Raw genomic sequence first — 17,242 nt, 5'->3', positions numbered from 1 at the left:
TTTTTTACAAATGTACAAGTGTACAAATATAAACGACTTCCACGGAGAACACTGGAAAGCGTCACTTATCACCATTAAGGTATGAAAGTTTGGTTTAAAACCTGAAAAGTTCTTCCTCAATCGTTTTTAATACGAATCATGATATTTTGGAGAAAAAAAAAAGGTCTTGGCTGCTGCTGTCCGAGTCAAACTGCAGTGACCAGATATGAGTGTTTGTTGGGGTTTTTAAAAAAAAAAACATTTTATAGTGTGTTGTGCCTTTAAGCTGAAGCACACCAGGAGAGTAGCAGGGTGGGTAACGTTTAGTTCTTAGGTTGCGTTGAGTTCAGCCACCAAAATTATCAGCAGCATGTCCGTCGAGACTCTGAGACCTGCCGTCCCAATTTGAAACTTTTGCCTGATGTTGCTGCTGCACTGTCAGCAACAGGGATCCTCTTACCTGCAAGGAAACACAGACACGTTGATATGAGCCTTCACATTTTGTCACAATACTGAGATTGTATGTAATAAACCAATAATCAGTAGCGCAGAATTACAAAGTGGAAGAAAGTACATTCTTGTGTATTTTATATTTAGCTAGTTTTGCTGCGCAAAAACAAATCTGATATCAGAATCCCCCTAATAAGTAAGTGGAGTTATTTAAATAGTGTTTAGTTTAATCTCAGTATAAATCCAGCTGTTCTGTGAAGGCACCAACACAGCAGACAGGATAGGTTTCCAAAAAATATCCCAGGCTTTGAAGAGAGAGCGCTGTTCAAACAAAAATGACCGTCTACCTTAACATACAGGCAAAGCAACGAGCCGCATGGTGCTCTAGTAAAATGAGACTGAAATGTAAATGTTTAGCTTGCATGTAAAATACTACGTCTGGAGTAAAACCAACACTGCGAACCATCCTGGATACACAACCCAAGCTGTGAAACAAGATGGTGACAGCATCGTGGTGTGGGGATGTTTTACAACAGAAGTAGCAGGGATGTTGCTCTGATAACACATTGCAAATTACAGAAAAAGATTATGGAAGAAAAACTGTTGGAGGCTGCAAAAATACTGGGGTTAAAGGTCACCTCCTAGCAGAACAACCATCCTAACCATTAGTTTAGATCAGGGATGTTCAAAGTGTGGCCCTTGTGCTTTGATCTGCAATAATTTGCACATACATTTTCTACAAATATCCAACTACTTTACTCTTTTAATTAATATATATAGCACATACAATTTATTTTGAGCATTTAAAAATAAAGAAGTGTACGTTTTTAGGCCCCGGCCATTATTTCCTGACAATTTTGGCCCATACAACAAAATGTTTGGGCACAACTGGCTTGGATAAAAGCAAATTTATGTCAGAATGAGCAAATTAACATCCAGACCTACATCCAATGGAGAATCTGAACTAAATACACACCACACTTATTAGATTTATTTTGAAGAAAAAAAATGAAGACCATAAATTGTTTTCCTTCCACTTTGCAATTATGTGCTACATTGTGCTAGTCTATCATGCAAAATCCAAATGAAATGGATGAAATTTAAATATCAGACTGTAAATATTTTTTTAACGGACCAAAAAGAAAATATTTCACTTTTGTTTTACTTGTTGACTTATTTATGCCGACTTAAAGCTCTTGAAACATTTTTTTAATAAAAAAAAATCTTAAATTATTCAAAAAGGTATCTGCTTTCAGAAACATAAAACAATAATTATATGAGGAGTTATGCTGAGGTGGAGAGCAGAAAACTCACTTATCTCTACAAACACCTCGTTGATGTTTATGGCATTCTTGGCGCTGGTTTCCACAAAGATTGCATGGATGGAATCAGCGTAGTCCTTGGCATCTTTTTCTGGCACTTCTCTGTAAACATACAAGATAAATTAAAAACAATGTTTAGCAACCTGTAAACCAATTCTCTCACTAGGAATCACTTCTTTTTTTCTGGTAACACACAGAAGATTTCACAATTTAACAGATGGAGAAGGGAGAGTGTTTATCAATGTTCAAGAAGATAACAGTGAAATAAATTATTAACAGAATCCCTTTTGTATAATTTTGAAGGAAAAATTGAGAGTTTTCTGAAATGTGATTGGCCCCACTTTCTTTATTGCTGTGAATTGGGAGTAATAACCATCAGATAACTTCAAAACATAACTACCGTGTTTCCCCGAAAGTAAGACAGTGTCTTACTTTCTTTTTATCCCCAAAAGCCCCACTATGTCTTACTTTCAGGGTATGTCTTATATTGGAAAAAAATTTTCGAATTTTTTGTTTTAACCATAAAATTAACATTTATTAACAACCTGAACAGTATTGTATTCACCACAAAACAGTTTTATAAAAGGAAGTGCAGGGGACGGCGCGGTGATGTATGGAGAGGGGGACGGTGCGGACGTGGGCAGGAGGCGGCGCGCAGCTAGATGAGAGGGAGGCGGCAATACCCCGTGTTTCCCCGAAAGTAAGACTTTCGTTACTTTCGGGGTACGTCTTACTTTCGGGGTACGGCTTATATTAGCCGACCCCCCTGAAACCCCCGATACGTCTTACAATCGGGGGTGTCTTACTATCGGGGAAACACGGTATAAGATCAAGTAAAAGTTCACCTGGAGTCTAACAGGTCACACTTGTTGCCAGCAATGGCGACCACTATATTAGGAGGTCCATGCTGGCGAAGCTCTTTCACCCAGTTCTTCAGAGTTTGGAAGGAGTCCTGACGAGACAAGAAATATGTTACTATAAACGAAAAACGCATGGAGAGGCGCATAAAGCTCAATCTCCACGGACAACAGGAAAACTGAAGCATTATTTTTATAAACCACAACCCGATTGGTGCCACTTTCATGTCAAAATGCATAAATTAATTTAAAAAATGTTATCATTTGCAAGGTTTTGTTCTCTTAAAGAACTTTTATTTCTTTTCGCACAAATGCAATGAAAGTAAAAAGCTAATTAGCTGAAAAAAGAAAACTTAAAATCACCTCTTTTGTGATGTCATAGACAATGATGGCCGCCGCTGAACCTCTGTAGTACATCGGCGCCAGAGCGCGAAACTATGGGAAGATGAGAAACGCTGTTTAAAAATAAATAAATAAACAATGCTGTGTGGACCTTTGAAAGGGAAGCGGCATAAATGATGAGTCCAAACTGTGCAGTGAGTTTAATCTCTGCTTAAACCGTTTTTATACTCAGACATCGTCAATCCTGAAAATAGCTTGAAATCCAATGAAATGTGAGAAGGATTTAGAATGAAGAATGTGACTGTAAATAATCCTATTACAAACAATCGACGCTGACGCATCAATGAGGACCTTCATTTCCTTTCTGTCATTCATTTTGTGATATACGAATGCTAAATATATCAGTTCAGTAGAACTGCACAGTTTTACACGATTACCTCCTACAGATTGTGGTTTTTCATAGACTGACGCAGAAATGACATCACTGAGCTGGACTGTGGCAAGTGAAATAAAACTCTGATCAACCCGAAAAAGGTGCGTTTTAAAAAGAAAATCAAGCAGTGCAAGTCTTTTCTCCTTACACGTTCAGATGTTATCAAGGGGAAAAGGAGCAGAAAGTGTCAAAAGATGTTAACAAGTAGACATTTATGAACGATCACAGATTTGATCTAAACCAAATGCATCATGGAGACACTCCTTGATCAGAACAGCCTGTGCAGAATGTGTAAACTCTGATTTACCCGGTTCTGGAGTTTAAAGATAAAACTCTCCCCAGCTCAGACCTGACCTCATTAATAAACCCGCCTCATAGTGTTTGGATTCCTCTAAAGGAAATTACTATTTTTCTGTTGCATGTGTGAGATTATGCTACTAAAATAAAAGACTGATTTGTTTAAAGTGTCTTGCATATTGTTGGTAGATATTATCTACTTTCAGCATTACAGCATTAAACTACTGTTACTTGAAAGAAAACCTTTAATACAATATGTAGAGGCTTTTTTTTTAAATATTCTTTTTGCTGTTGAAGCATCCAGCAAAACAATGACGTAAAAAGATATTTAACAATATTTGTTCATATTGGTATCAGTCTAATGACTAAACTACAAACCTGACTCACTTACACCAGTTCTGTCAGGAGGAGCGGACCAGAACTAGGACCAGAACTTCAGCAAACTATTATGAGAAACTTGGGAAAGGAGACCCTAAAAGCGTGACTCAAGTCAAACAGCTAAAAGGCAATGCAGTCAAGTACTTAAAAATATGTCCAATGACATAAAAAAATGAATCTCTGTCATATTTTCTCATTATTCTGACATTTAGCAATTCTAACTGACCTAAAACAAGTGAAGTCTGGCCTTATTTTCCTTCAGACAGAGAGAATTAGCTTTTTATCCTGTGCATGTAAACTTCTGGTTTCAACGGGTAACTCTGCAGCTGATAAATTCAAGTGTCACATATCAACTGATGATATTTATTTGGAAAGCAACGACCCAGAAACTCGAAATCCTGGGTGACCCAGCCTGTGCGGCAATTCGGTTTTCCTTCACAATAGAACAAAACAAACCATTCGTCTTGGAGTGACAATGTTACCTCAGAAAAGCGCACATTCCCCATAATTACAGTTGTTACTGGCCTAAAGTCTAGCAGCAGGAATCCAGCTTGGGATTGTTTGGCAGCGGCACTGAGGAGAGCTCTGTCTGTTTCGCTGGCGAATGTTGGGGCTTCGCCACAGCAAGACCTGTGTGGTCGATCGCCGCCTGAACCCGAAGAGCAATCACACCAAGGCCAGACGTCTGGCCACACAGAAGCAAAAAAAACAACTACAGTGATACCCTGGCAGAGCTGATTAATAGCTGAAACCACAAGCTGGGTGTACGAAAGGGACTTTCTTTTTCCAAGTGGATGTGAGGCTTCACTTCGCTTGATTTCTGTGAAACAGGGCAGTCAGCGGCGGAAGCTTGGTGGGTTACAGTTGGGATCAGTTGTCGCTTGATGCCTGATCTGATTTTAAGATACGAATGCTGAACTTGGGGAATCTCAGAGACTTCCCTTGCTGCACTTATGTTTCAGCTGGTTTCGTATTCCTTTCTTGCAATTTGTCAGATTTCGACAGGCCAAAGCTTCAAAGAGGCCTTTAGATACCACAGCCGCTTTGTAGAAACAGGAACCCAGGAACACATGGTGCATTTGACTCTTTTACATTTATACATGTGGACTTGTTAAGGGATCAAGAGGTTGAAATTGTTGTGCATAAGAAATGGGGCTGAAACATCCTGCATCCTTTGCTACAAATGACTGTATGTGCACGAGAGGGATGCTATGTTACTGCATTTTAGGCAAGAAAATCTTTATTTTCTTATTCAAAAAAGGAACTGATTTACTTGCCTATGTATTTTTACTATTGTGTAAAAATCTGCAGAATGCAGCACATTTTTTTATCTAGTTATTCAATTAATCATCAGATTTAGCAATAGAATAATCACTTACTCAAACAATTGTTATTTGCAGCCCTAATTAAAAAGTAAAAAAACAAAAACAGGGGACAGTCTGGTGCAGTGGCAGAAAGCGTCAGATAAGATACACCAGAATCAGCAGCACACGCCACAGGGCTGAGGCGCCGAGTTCATCCTCCTGTCTTATCTTAAATAGGTCTGCACGGATGTCCCCTGAAGAGCACAAGGAAGAGGAATCCTCCAGAGGGAAGGAGGATGAAAGACGCATCTTATCTCAGCTCTGTGGAGAGCGCTGACGCAGGGGACAAAACATCACAATAGCAGAAGGTTGAGCTTGAGAAAGGGAAGTTCAGAGGAAAAAAGGGAAGTGATGTTGGATATCTAAGGCACAGAGGGACAAGAGTTAGACAGTGAGTCAAAGGAGAAAGCTGCTCCTTTCACAAAAAAAATAAAACTGTCACTGGGCTGGTTTCACTTTCAGCGTGGATTCGCTTTTATTCTATATGTCTTCTATCAACTCCAAGAAGATATTTTAAGAAAAGAAATGCATTTATATATGAACAAATGTCAAGTTTGTGTCAGGGGTGACATCATTTTGAGACAAACACGTACCAGAAGCATCAAAGTACAAAATATGGTACATATGTATTTGGCTTTCAAACAAAACAAATATCCCTCTCCGATTTAAAAAAAAATACCACAGAAAATATTCCAGACCTCCTTCTATAGAAAGGAAAATGTTGCCCCCTTTCAGAAGAATTAGCTAACTGCAGGGGCTCACACACAGAGTTAGAGCTACATAACTATTTCACTTGCTTTAGAAACACATGGAAATTTTGTTATACTTCAACTTCAGAGTAACTAAATTTTTTAAATACTTACCCGCTCCTGTCCTGCCGTGTCCCAGATTAGGAATTTATGCATCTCGTTTTGGTATTGCACTGTCTTGGTCATGAACGATGCGCTGTTGGGAACAGTGAGCAGATGATTAAATTAATTTGAAAATCTTGGATGGGTTTATTTTCGAGGCTCAAGAAAATAAAGTCAATAAATGTTTGAGAACTGTTGATACCATCTTTACTTTTTAATTGTACCCACTTGAAATATTTGTACTTAATTTCTGATCAATATGTAAATAATAAAAAATCTATTTTTAACATCACATTTTAATTTATTATTAAAATAATAAATAATATTTATTAATAAAAAAAAAGTATTTATTATAAATCATAATTTATAATAAATAATTATTTATTTAATTATTTATTTATTATAAATAAATTATTTATAATAATACATAAATACATTATTTATAATAAATAATTATTATTATAAATAAATAAGGTTTTTTACTTTTCTAGGTAAGTAAAAAAAAACTAGAAAAGTTTTTTTTCTTTTCTAGGTTGCTCAGTTGCATTTATTTTAGCTGCATGCATTTAAAAATCTTTTGTCACTTTTCAAATGTATTAGTAGTGCTGTTATTTTCTGTAAATGTTTAGAAACATTACAAGTATTGATCTCTTAAATATTATAACTTTATAATTATAATAATTAGTAGATGGAGAATATTATAGAGCTGGATTTTATAGGGTATCCAGTTTCTGCACATCAATAAAAAAAACCTTGGGATTCTTGGCACAAAATCAATCTTGTTCGCTGTACGGATTAGACTCTCCTAGAACTGCCCAGTATTCCAGATCCCGTTCATAGTGTCAAGGTGTAGTAGTAGTAGGCAGGAGGCTGTTTTGGGAAGATCAGAGTGTTTGTTTTTCACCAATTAAGTGGTTGTCATGTGTGTTTGCATTTTCAAGCCTTCAACAGGAAGTTGAGTGCTAAGTAGCTGGAATTGAAGCCAGCTCTAAGTCAGAAGCCATTATTTTTTACCAAAGAAAAGACGGAACGCTCCTTTTGTTTTATGAACAGTGACGATGGATAGCTGCCCTTAGCGAGGGCATTGCTGTGGTCTGTTGAGATAAAGAACTAGCCGAGTCGAAAGCCAAACGTCTCAATATTCTGGTCTATCAACATTCCAGCAATGACTTATGGTATGACAAGTGATTCATGAATGACAGAGCAAGATGCTGGACACAAATGGCAGAAATCAGCTGGAGAGAAGTCAGGCTCAGACCAGAGGTTGGGTAAGAGATTCAAGTGGGATGATGCTGGTCGTCTGCATCAAAACGGGTGAGCTCAAGTGTTTCAGGCATCTCGTCAGGACGCCTTTTTGAGGTTTCCCAAGCCCATTCAACTGGGTGGAGAACCTGGAGCAGACACATGAACACACTGGAGGGACGATAACTTCTTTCTGACCTAGGAACACCTAGAAATCCCACAAAATGACATGAAAAGTGATGCTGGGAAGAGGGACATCTGGATTTCTCTTTTCAGGCTGTGACTTTTATGTCCTGATCTCAGATAAATTTAATTCAAAGCAATTAAAAAATACTCTATTGATGCCAAATGAAAATTAAAAGTTGTTGTAACTATAAACACAATGGATGGATGGATAATAGTTTTGGGATATTTGTATTAATAGCCTTATTAAGTTATTTTCTTAATTAAATGTCAAAATTATATTTAAAAACACCCAGTAGACCTAGTTTGCATCTAATAAGAAACAGAAAACTTGCATATTGTTGTAAAGATTTTGGCAAAATATCATTTTAAAATAATTCTCAAATAATATAGCCCCATTTCCTGTCAACATAATGCTTCTTTTCAGCTTTTACTGTAATCAATACCAACCATTTAAGAAAGCGTTCTCCCAAAGCAAAAAAAAAAAAGGTGACAGTACAAAAGCCACAGGGGAAACTTACCCAATAGTTGGGTTGATATTTGGGTCAAAGCTGTCCTCCACAAATCTACAAACAATACTTGATTTTCCAACTCCAGTATCCTGCAGAAACAAAACAAAGAGAGTTTGTATTAAGCATGGACAAAAACTATTTTGTGGCATTTTCTTCTTGACTACTACATTAGTCAAGAAGACTACTAATGTAGTATCATTAGTCTTAAACAGGAACCGTGAGCTCATATTATTTCCTTAGGTAAAAAAGTCAGTAGTTTAAATTAAGCTACTGACAGATTATTTCCGTCTTTACTGATATAATATTTTTAGCTGGTTGACTGTCCTCGTTCTTTTTTTCTGATATTCTCATTATATCTCATTAACCTATTAATTACACAGGCTGATAATTCAAGGTGCTTATCGTACATATAAGAATAGTACTTATGACAAATTGAATAGTATACAAGACCTAAAATCATGTTTAAAGTGTACCTGCTAAACCTTCACGTCAGATCATATTGAATGTAGTTTTGATTACAAACGTAAGTACAGATCTGGAACATCACAAATACATCTTATCCTTAAACAAATCGACACCGTTACTTACCCCAAGGAGACAAACTTTCAGCTCTCTCAGTGCCATGTCGTTGTATCTTAAAGCGAGATTAGATTGAGATTATGTACAATTTTCTCCTCTTCTCTCTTATCTGAATATTCTTCAGGTGGTCTCTGTTTGCAAACACTATAGCTTCATAGTGACCAAAAGCTGTAAATGGACATCCCGATTTAGGCAAAAAAAATCCCACTGTACGCATCAAAACGTCTCGAAGTCCTTCATATTTCATTAAATATTGTCATTATTGTACGTAGCTAGCTAGCTAACTGCGAAGCCGCTGAGTCGCGCAGGCTCCATCTTGAACTACGGCATACAGTCACGTGACTGTATAGCCTCTCTTTTTTTTTGTTTGAAGGCGCACAAAGAAAAGCTCAGTTTTTGCTCAGTTATGTCGAGTTTGTACCAGAGCTGCAAAACAACAGTAACAGTAGTTGTTTAAAACATAATTAGTCGGTAAAGGGCAGCGTTGGGAAGTACTTTCAGGAAGTAGTTTGTTGCCGTGTTTGAGTGACAGCCCATAACGGGACGGCGGACGGTGTTGTATCGAAAAAGGCACCCCGGCCATGAAAAGCACCCCTGTCGTCGGAAGCGCATTAGAAGGCAGATAGGCAGCCCGCAGAGCCGAGCCGATACTCAAGATGGCAGGTAATAACACTTTTTTAAACCATATTTTCTTACAAACTTTTGGATTTTTTTGTTCTAGATAAAGTGCCATTTTATTGTTCAGAGTTGTATTACTTGAACTGCAGTAACTATTTCACCACTTGTTTGGTGTAATGGTAAATTAGGAAAGCCGACTCTAGCGCAGGGCTTGGACAACCCGTGTTAGCAGACTTAGCAAGACTAGCCTATTCGCTAACGAAAGCTAATGAGGAGTGTCGAAATGGGTCGTTTCAGAAGCGTGCTTTGATAAATTATTTTCAAATTGAGAATGCCGTATTATAAAATCACCGAGTTAGTTTGATGTAAAAACAGATTATCTCTTTTGTTTGGATGGTTTTCGACCTGTTGTAAAAGCAAATGCTATCGAGTTAACTTAGCTAACGTTAGCCGGGTAGCCACAGTCAGTGTCAGCCATAAGCTGACAAATCCTGCCATATATCATAACAAAGTGTATTGTTTGGTTTTGGTCGTTGGGTATATTGCTGGTGCCTTCAAATCTATCGCAACGTTTTCTATTTAAGTTGTAAAACACCAGCTCCATAACATCGTTCCAAGTTTTAGGGTGTTTTTAAATCTGGAACACATTCCTTAGCCTCAACAGCTGTAAACACAGGCTTCGCCTCCTGGATCCTTTCCTGGTGTCCTCTTTGAACTTTCTGGTGTTATGATGTATCTATTACTGAATGGTATAAAAAGTCGTATTTTTTATTTGTTCTCTAATAAAATCAAGTAGGTTTAGAGTGTGTTGGTCAATGCAGGAAATGTCCCATCAGCAGTAGTTCTTTATTAGTAATATAGGCTAAGTACATAACAATATTCTAGTAAAATAAAAGACAAACATTGTAATTTTTAATATATAAGGGAATTAAGTATGTAAACATATCACAGTCGGTTGTATCAATACTCGTGCAGATAATATTTCTTTATCAATGTTTTGTGTTGGCTGCAGATTTTTTGTTTTTGAGAGAGATGTCAGAGTTTTGAGATCGTTATCAGGTTTCTTATAAATAATTAGATCAAGTAATTGGTAGATACAAGTAATAAATTGTAAGGCGGACAACAGGTTCTCTTCTTGTCACTCTGTAATGTTATTTGTAGGAAAACATTTAATAATAGTGCTTACAATTTTTTTCAAGTTTCCTAAAACTCTTATGTTAGTTTTAAAATCTCAGCTACTATAAACATATATTACTTGAGGGTATTAAAAGCGGTTAATCCATCTAACTATTCCAATATATTATCAATTTTCAGCATGAATACATGGTCTCCTAATAAAATGCTGCATCCAAAATTATTGTCATTGTTGTGTTTGCTGCATTCGCTGACATTATAAAGCAATTAAGATTCAATATATTGTTCAGTTTTGGTTATTCGATCATTTTTAAGCATATCTATCATTTTATTAAGCCAAAATATGGGTATTATCTTCATATATCTTCTCTGTGTAATTTGGCTGCGGGCTGCACAGTGGCGCAGTTGGTAGAGCTGTTGCCTTGCAGCAAGAAGGTTCTGGGTTCGATTCCCAGTCCCGGTCTTTCTGCATGGAGTTTGCATGTTCTCCCTGTGCATGTGTGGGTTTTCTCCGGGTACTCCGGTTTCCTCCCACAGTCCAAAAACATGACTGTCAGGTTAATTGGCCTCTCCAAATTGTCCCTAGGTGTGAATGTGTGTGTGTGCCTGGTTGTGTGTCCTGTTTGTCTCTGTGTTGCCCTGCGACAGACTGGCGACATGTCCAGGGTGACCCCGCCTCTCGCCCGGAACATTAGCTGGAGATTGGCACCAGCAACCCTCCCGACCCCACTAAGGGACAAGGGTGTAAAGAAAATGGATGGATGGATTTAAAAAATAAATAAGCAGACTGAACTTCTTATTACAGGAGAGATGAACTGGATATGAGGCTTTTTCAATAGCGATAACGCTACTAAATATTATACTGGATCCCATGATCATCTTGTCACATAATTGAATTATCCACCTTTGAACGGCACATCTTCCAAACAACTTCAGCCTGAAAACCTCTGATTTTATTCTAAGAGCTCTGCTTAGTAAAAATGTTTTAATATGAAATGTAATATTAAAGTATACTAAAATATATCAGACAAAATATGAATTAGTAAAGCAAAAGTGTATTTATGTAGCTAAAAGACAATTTAGATGTTGAGTTGAGAGAAGTTATCTTTTGCACCAAAGTCTTTATCATTTATGATAAAGACTGCAATCCATGATTGATTGTGTTAAAATTTAAATTGTAGGCACAAAAAAAGAACAAATGCAGTCAGTCATACCTGATGCAACGCTGTTGCTCACCAAACGTTTATATTTTATAAATTCAGCTCCCCACCTACTGTTTTATTGTTGCAGGTCTATCTTTATACTTTGAAGATGGCCATGATGATCTGGACGACTGTAAGTATATCAAAGAATCTGTATGACAACATATAGACACTTATATTTTAAAAAAAAAACACAATGAATTTTATTCTGCCTAGAGGCTCTTTTGTTTTTGGACAACTTTTTAGCGTTGATACTGTGCTATCATTGCAATTTTACAGCCTAGCACGTCTAATTTACATCAGCCAAATAAATTACACACAAGTAAATCTTATTAAATTGCAGAATATTCATGCTCAAGAAAATCCTGCAATTTACCTCTGACATAAAACTTTTTATAATGTCACATGAGACTGCTGTTCTATACATTTTCCTTGACTTTGATCTAGCTTACAACAAAATCATTTTTTTTCCACCCATAGTTGGATTTGATGATTACGCTGCAGATTGCGATGGCATCCGTATCACAGCATTCCTCGATGCTGGACAAGACAACCTAACTCCTCTGGGAAGGTTAGAGAAGTACGCCTTCAGCGAAAATACGTTCAACAGGTAAGTTGAGTTCTGTGTTCAGGCGGCTAATCCTCCTGTCCTCTAAAAACAGGTCAAACACTAAGATCGCCACCTCTTTTGCAACCTGTGCTTGACCTGTTTACTGCAGGTCAAGCACAGGTTGACCTGCAGTAACCTGTGCTGCAGGTCAACCTGTTTTAGAGAGGAAACAATCTAACATTTGTCTGAGAATCAAACAAATGCTCAGACAATTCTCCCTCTTAAAAAAGGAAGACCATCTTGGCTTTTTATTTTATCAGAAGTAACAAATATTCTTAATAAAGCAGTATTTCTGTTTTCATCAAATGATACTCACTTGTGTTCTCTAAAAAATCATAAATAATAAAAATATGCATTAGTTAAAGGGAAACACATTTTAAAAATCTCTTTGTATCTGCAGCATAATTTTGGCGTCTTTGCAACAAAGAGATGTTAACAAATAAATTAGTATTTACATGGAAAGGATATTAACCGGAGTCAATCATTACTGGGAAATTGTGCAGCAATAAAAAAAAAATGTTCATGGTCCAAATAGTAAATTGCATTAGGTTACGTAGTGAAATTATGTGATAGCAACACTTTGCTTTGAAGATTTACTGAAATTAATTTCAGTGAAAAAATGTCAGAAAAGTGTTTGAATGTTTCCTCACCTCTTTATATGTAGAATTTCTTTAATTTTAAAGATGGTTATGTTCTTCAGACTGTTTTTGCCTGATGCAGCTTTCATAAATAACCCCACAGTCCTTTGTTTTTGTCTCATGTGGCCCTGCAGCTACTGATTCCAGCTGTTGTCTTCATGCTTTTTATGCTCTGATGTGCAGGGCTAAGCCATCCTCTCATTTTGAAATAGATGTGTGTGGAATGTACTTGGCGTTGCTTTCGGAGCTGCGTGTTGTGCTTTGCGAACTTGACCCTTGTAGGTATTGGCAGGCATACCACTAACTTGGAGCTGTTGCTTTCTAGGCAGATCGTGGCGCGCGGCCTGCTTGATGTGCTTCGAGAGTTCAGTGACAATGAAAATGACTTTATCAGTGTCATGGAGACAATTGCCAGAATGTCAGAGGATGGAGGTAGATGTATTTTCTTGTCATTTTTTGTTTCAGCTGCCTTGTTTTACTGTGGTTTATTAAATTGACGCTGTGATGTGTGTGCTTAGAGCCCACTGTGCGATCGGAGCTGATGGAGCAAGTTCCTAATATTGCCATGTTTTTGCACGAGAGTCGGCCGAATTTCCCAGCCGCCTTCTCAAGATACTTGGTACCCATTGTGGTCCGGTATCTTACAGACCCAAATAACCAGGTAGGTTTCAAATAAATCACTTCTTTAGGTGAACTGTAAAACTAAGCAAAGCATTTTAAGTACAAATAAGAATGTTTTGGGAATTTTAAAAACAGAGCATTTGTGTTTTTGCATGTTGACTTAACAATTGACCCATTCATCGTTTGCAGGTGCGGAAGACGAGTCAGGCAGCGCTGCTGGTTTTGTTGGAGCAGGGCCTCATCTCTAAAGCTGACATGGAGACCAAAGTTTGTCCTGTTCTGCTTGAGTTGACAGAACCAAGCAGTGATGATGACTACAAAATTGAGGCAGTTGCTGTAAGAAACACTTATTCATTTGACCCATTTCTTCTTTCTTATGTTATCATTAAAGAGCATCAATGCATAGAAATAAACCCAGTTTGATTTAGATGACTTTTATTGAGCTCCTTTTACTTGAGCTCCTGATGTGCTTTCGTTCCGTCACACAGATCATGTGTAAAGTTGTCACCATGTTGAGCAAAGACACAGTGGAGCATCTGCTGCTGCCACGCTTCTGCGACCTCTGCAGCGACGCCAGACTCTTCCAAGTGCGCAAGGTAAAACCTTTCCCTTTTCACATTCAGAAATCTGAAGATGATTTGTAGGTTAGTTGTCGTGTTGCAGCCTAAAGTACGGCTCAGACAGCAGGCATGTGAGGTCAAGTTTAATTCTGTTTGTGTTGCTCTGTCAGTGTGAATTCAGTCTGTGAATCGGCCTCAGTTCTGTTTCGTCCAGCGGCTCTGCTGACACTACGCCGTTGTTTCCCCTCTGGAATGTTAATTCTGTCTAACTGGTGCCAGTTGGTGTCGGGGCTGCAAATGTGGTTGAACATTGCCAAGTATTTGAATTTTCCCTTTGTAATTCTGTTTTAATTATGCCCCCATGCACAAATTTAGAATTGAGTAGAGGGCAGCTCATAATAATCACAGTACATCTCATCAAAACATACTTAAACTATTAAATTTTGTCTGAAGTGTTTGACCCTATTTTCTCCCCGTCATGCTTGTTTACAGGTGTGTGCAGGGAATTTTGGGGAATTTTGCTCTATTGTTGGTCAGGAAGCGACAGAAAAACTTCTGGTGAGAGACTTCAGAATACTTTTTACATTTGTTTTCATAGTGGTTTTTTAAATTTTGTCCTTATCGACAAATCTCACAGTTTGTTTTATGTTTTTAACGCAGATGCCGAAGTTCTTCAACCTGTGCTCCGACAGCCTTTGGGGCATCAGGAAAGCGTGTGCTGAGTGCTTCATGACCGTCTCCAACTCCACCTCTCCAGAGGTGCGACGCTCAAAACTGTCCCCGCTGTTCATCAACCTCATCAGTGACCAATCACGTTGGGTGAGTCTCACAAACTGGGAAAAATGTTTGCACTGTAAATGATTGCGTCAAAATGATTGGGACATTTTTTGTGACAGTTGAAATTTTAAAAAAAGAGGAAATGGCGCCATTTAAAATGCCTTTATCCTCAAATTATATTTTATCTAATACTGTGGTTTCTTGACTCATTCAGTCTTGTAAAAACAAACGTTTTCCACCTTCAGGTGCGACAGGCTGCCTTTCAGTCTCTGGGGAGATTCATCTCCACCTTTGCCAACCCCTCCAGCACAGGCCTTCATTTCAGGGAAGATGGTGCTCTTCCAGAGGTCCCCAGGTGTACAACGGACAAGTAAGACCATCACTGAGCTTTTATTATAATGACTCTGGATCACATGTAGGTGTTCTATGTCATGTTTGTTCTAAAAGCTTTCCAAAATGTCTACAGTTGAGCAAAACCGGTCATTTCAACATGTTGCAAAGCAGTGGTCACGTAACTTCTTTCAACACCACTTTTATCAAGTTGCTTAAGAGTTCTCCATCCAACTTTAGCGCCCCATCGAAGGAAAAGGCGTTGTTTTGTTTGCGTTTGACAAGAAGCACTGCTTTCCCGTTATAGCTGCTGAATCAGGAGCCGCGGATTGGATGGTAGCTTTAGTTTCCTTCTCATCAGCACAACGCTGCAAGTTAAAAGTAGAAAAGATGTTTCTACAGGACAACAGGAAGTCTGACGGCGAGTTATTTAATCTGAGACAATAAACCATCACTCTTGAGTAAAGAGATTTACTGTCTTGATGTTTGAGTGTCATTCCTTCAGATTACTGATTGATTTAGATGTATTAAAACTAGTGGTGACAACTAATTAATCACAATTGGTTACATTTTAATCAAACTATATATCGACAATGTAAGTAGCATTTCCAACTCTTTTGACCTTTTTGCTGCTAAACTATTGAAAATTGAAAATAGACAAGTTTAACAACAGAGATTTACTGTTTTTGATCTGTTGTTTAGGTCATTCAACCCTCAGTTTGGTTCAAGAGGTTATTGTACTGATTCAAGTGTTTTCAGGAACCAAGGATCATTTATGGTGGTACTTTGAAAAAATGCTACTTTAGAAACGCTGCTGCAACAAGTTTAGCGTTGAGATGATCCTAATTAATATGGTTCAACGTGTGAAAATGGTCAGAAAGTAACTCTAAGCAGGTGGAGTTTTAGCCTCCATTTAAAGGAACTCGGTGTTTCAGCTGTTTTGCAGTTTTCTGGAAGTTCGTTTCAGATTAGTGGTGCCTTTATATAACACAACCCACCAGGAGGGTCTGTGTGGCACAAAGCAATTCCTTTTTGACCGCGTTACATTCAGAAACGTCTGTTCTAGTAAAACTATCCAATTCCCCTTTAAAAGCTGTAATTATTGTCCAGTTATTATTAATTATTATTCATAAAGATCAGAGTTAAGATTCCTGCAGATGCTGAAAAAGATTTGTGGAAAATAATTCTGCTACGTTTCATGGATACCTCAATTGTTGGAACTTGTGAAATTGGTTTTCTACTGTTCAGTGGAAAGCAGATATGAGTAATGAGTTACAAAGTTTTTTTTCTTTCTTTTTGTTTTAGGAAATGTGTGTGGTAATAGTTTATCATGCACAAATTTGTCACATTTTTGCTTCAGACGGACTAAATCGGATGTTTTCTTGGCTGAGGAAGCTGCAGCTTAGTCATTGGTTGAATGAATCACGGTTATTAATGAAACATGACGATCAGCCTGTTCTTCTCTTCCTCTGCGTTAAGTTTCATTACCAAAAAAATAGACGTAGACAGATTTTATTGTTTATACAAATGAAACTCTGTTTTAACCACAGAAATCTTGCTTGTAGAGATTTTTAGGGGAATTTCACACCTGATGTCCAGTAGAATCAGTTCGCTTGGGAACCAAAATTGCAATATTTGTCATATTATCATGCGGTGCGGTTGGCTTTGTCAACAATCCAAACTAATTGGATTGTTTGACAACAATTGTTCACTTCCTCACCTGTGGCGGCGCTGCATTAAAAATCACTGAAAACCTTTGAAGAAGACTGAGTGTAACTTCTTTGCGCTCAGGGTTGCACCATTTCTGGTGTTGAATTTTACGCGTTTAGGATTTTTCATTGGTAAAACACCAAGGCCCATTTCTGCCACTTGGACTATTTAGATTTAATTGTATTTACCCAGAATGCCCTGCATTATAGTTTGCTTCCTGCTTTTAGAGTGGTTTCCATCCAGTTTGGTGTTC

General features: G+C 37.8%; 2 protein-coding genes across 2 annotated transcripts in view; one reads left to right on the top strand and one right to left on the bottom strand.

The window, feature by feature from the left end:
* Positions 1–231: 231 nt before the first annotated feature.
* On the bottom strand, positions 232–9,137 carry rab22a (RAB22A, member RAS oncogene family). Its single transcript, XM_008408913.3, has 7 exons — positions 8,799–9,137; positions 8,220–8,299; positions 6,286–6,367; positions 2,972–3,043; positions 2,597–2,703; positions 1,744–1,853; positions 232–439 (listed from the first exon to the last, which is right to left on the bottom strand). The coding sequence occupies exons 1-7, from the start codon at positions 8,832–8,834 to the stop codon at positions 342–344; spliced, it is 585 nt and encodes a 194-aa protein (XP_008407135.1). The 5' UTR covers positions 8,835–9,137; the 3' UTR covers positions 232–341.
* A 46-nt stretch (positions 9,138–9,183) lies between these two features.
* ppp4r1l (protein phosphatase 4, regulatory subunit 1-like) overlaps positions 9,184–17,242 on the top strand; it is a 17,168-nt gene continuing 9,109 nt past the window's right edge. The window contains exons 1-10 of the mRNA XM_008408912.3: positions 9,184–9,452; positions 11,832–11,876; positions 12,224–12,353; positions 13,317–13,423; positions 13,510–13,652; positions 13,802–13,948; positions 14,101–14,208; positions 14,665–14,730; positions 14,833–14,991; positions 15,195–15,319. Coding sequence (XP_008407134.2) covers positions 9,446–9,452; positions 11,832–11,876; positions 12,224–12,353; positions 13,317–13,423; positions 13,510–13,652; positions 13,802–13,948; positions 14,101–14,208; positions 14,665–14,730; positions 14,833–14,991; positions 15,195–15,319 — 1,037 coding nt within the window. The 5' untranslated portion in view covers positions 9,184–9,445. The remainder of the gene's footprint in view (positions 9,453–11,831; positions 11,877–12,223; positions 12,354–13,316; positions 13,424–13,509; positions 13,653–13,801; positions 13,949–14,100; positions 14,209–14,664; positions 14,731–14,832; positions 14,992–15,194; positions 15,320–17,242) is intronic.

The sequence above is a fragment of the Poecilia reticulata genome, chromosome 5 (assembly GCF_904066995.2).
Source record: "Poecilia reticulata chromosome 5, P_reticulata-male-v2, whole genome shotgun sequence".
Taxonomy (NCBI): Eukaryota; Metazoa; Chordata; class Actinopteri; order Cyprinodontiformes; family Poeciliidae; genus Poecilia; species Poecilia reticulata.
Note: the sequence above shows the minus strand (reverse complement) of the source record. Positions and strands in the feature narration are given on the sequence as shown.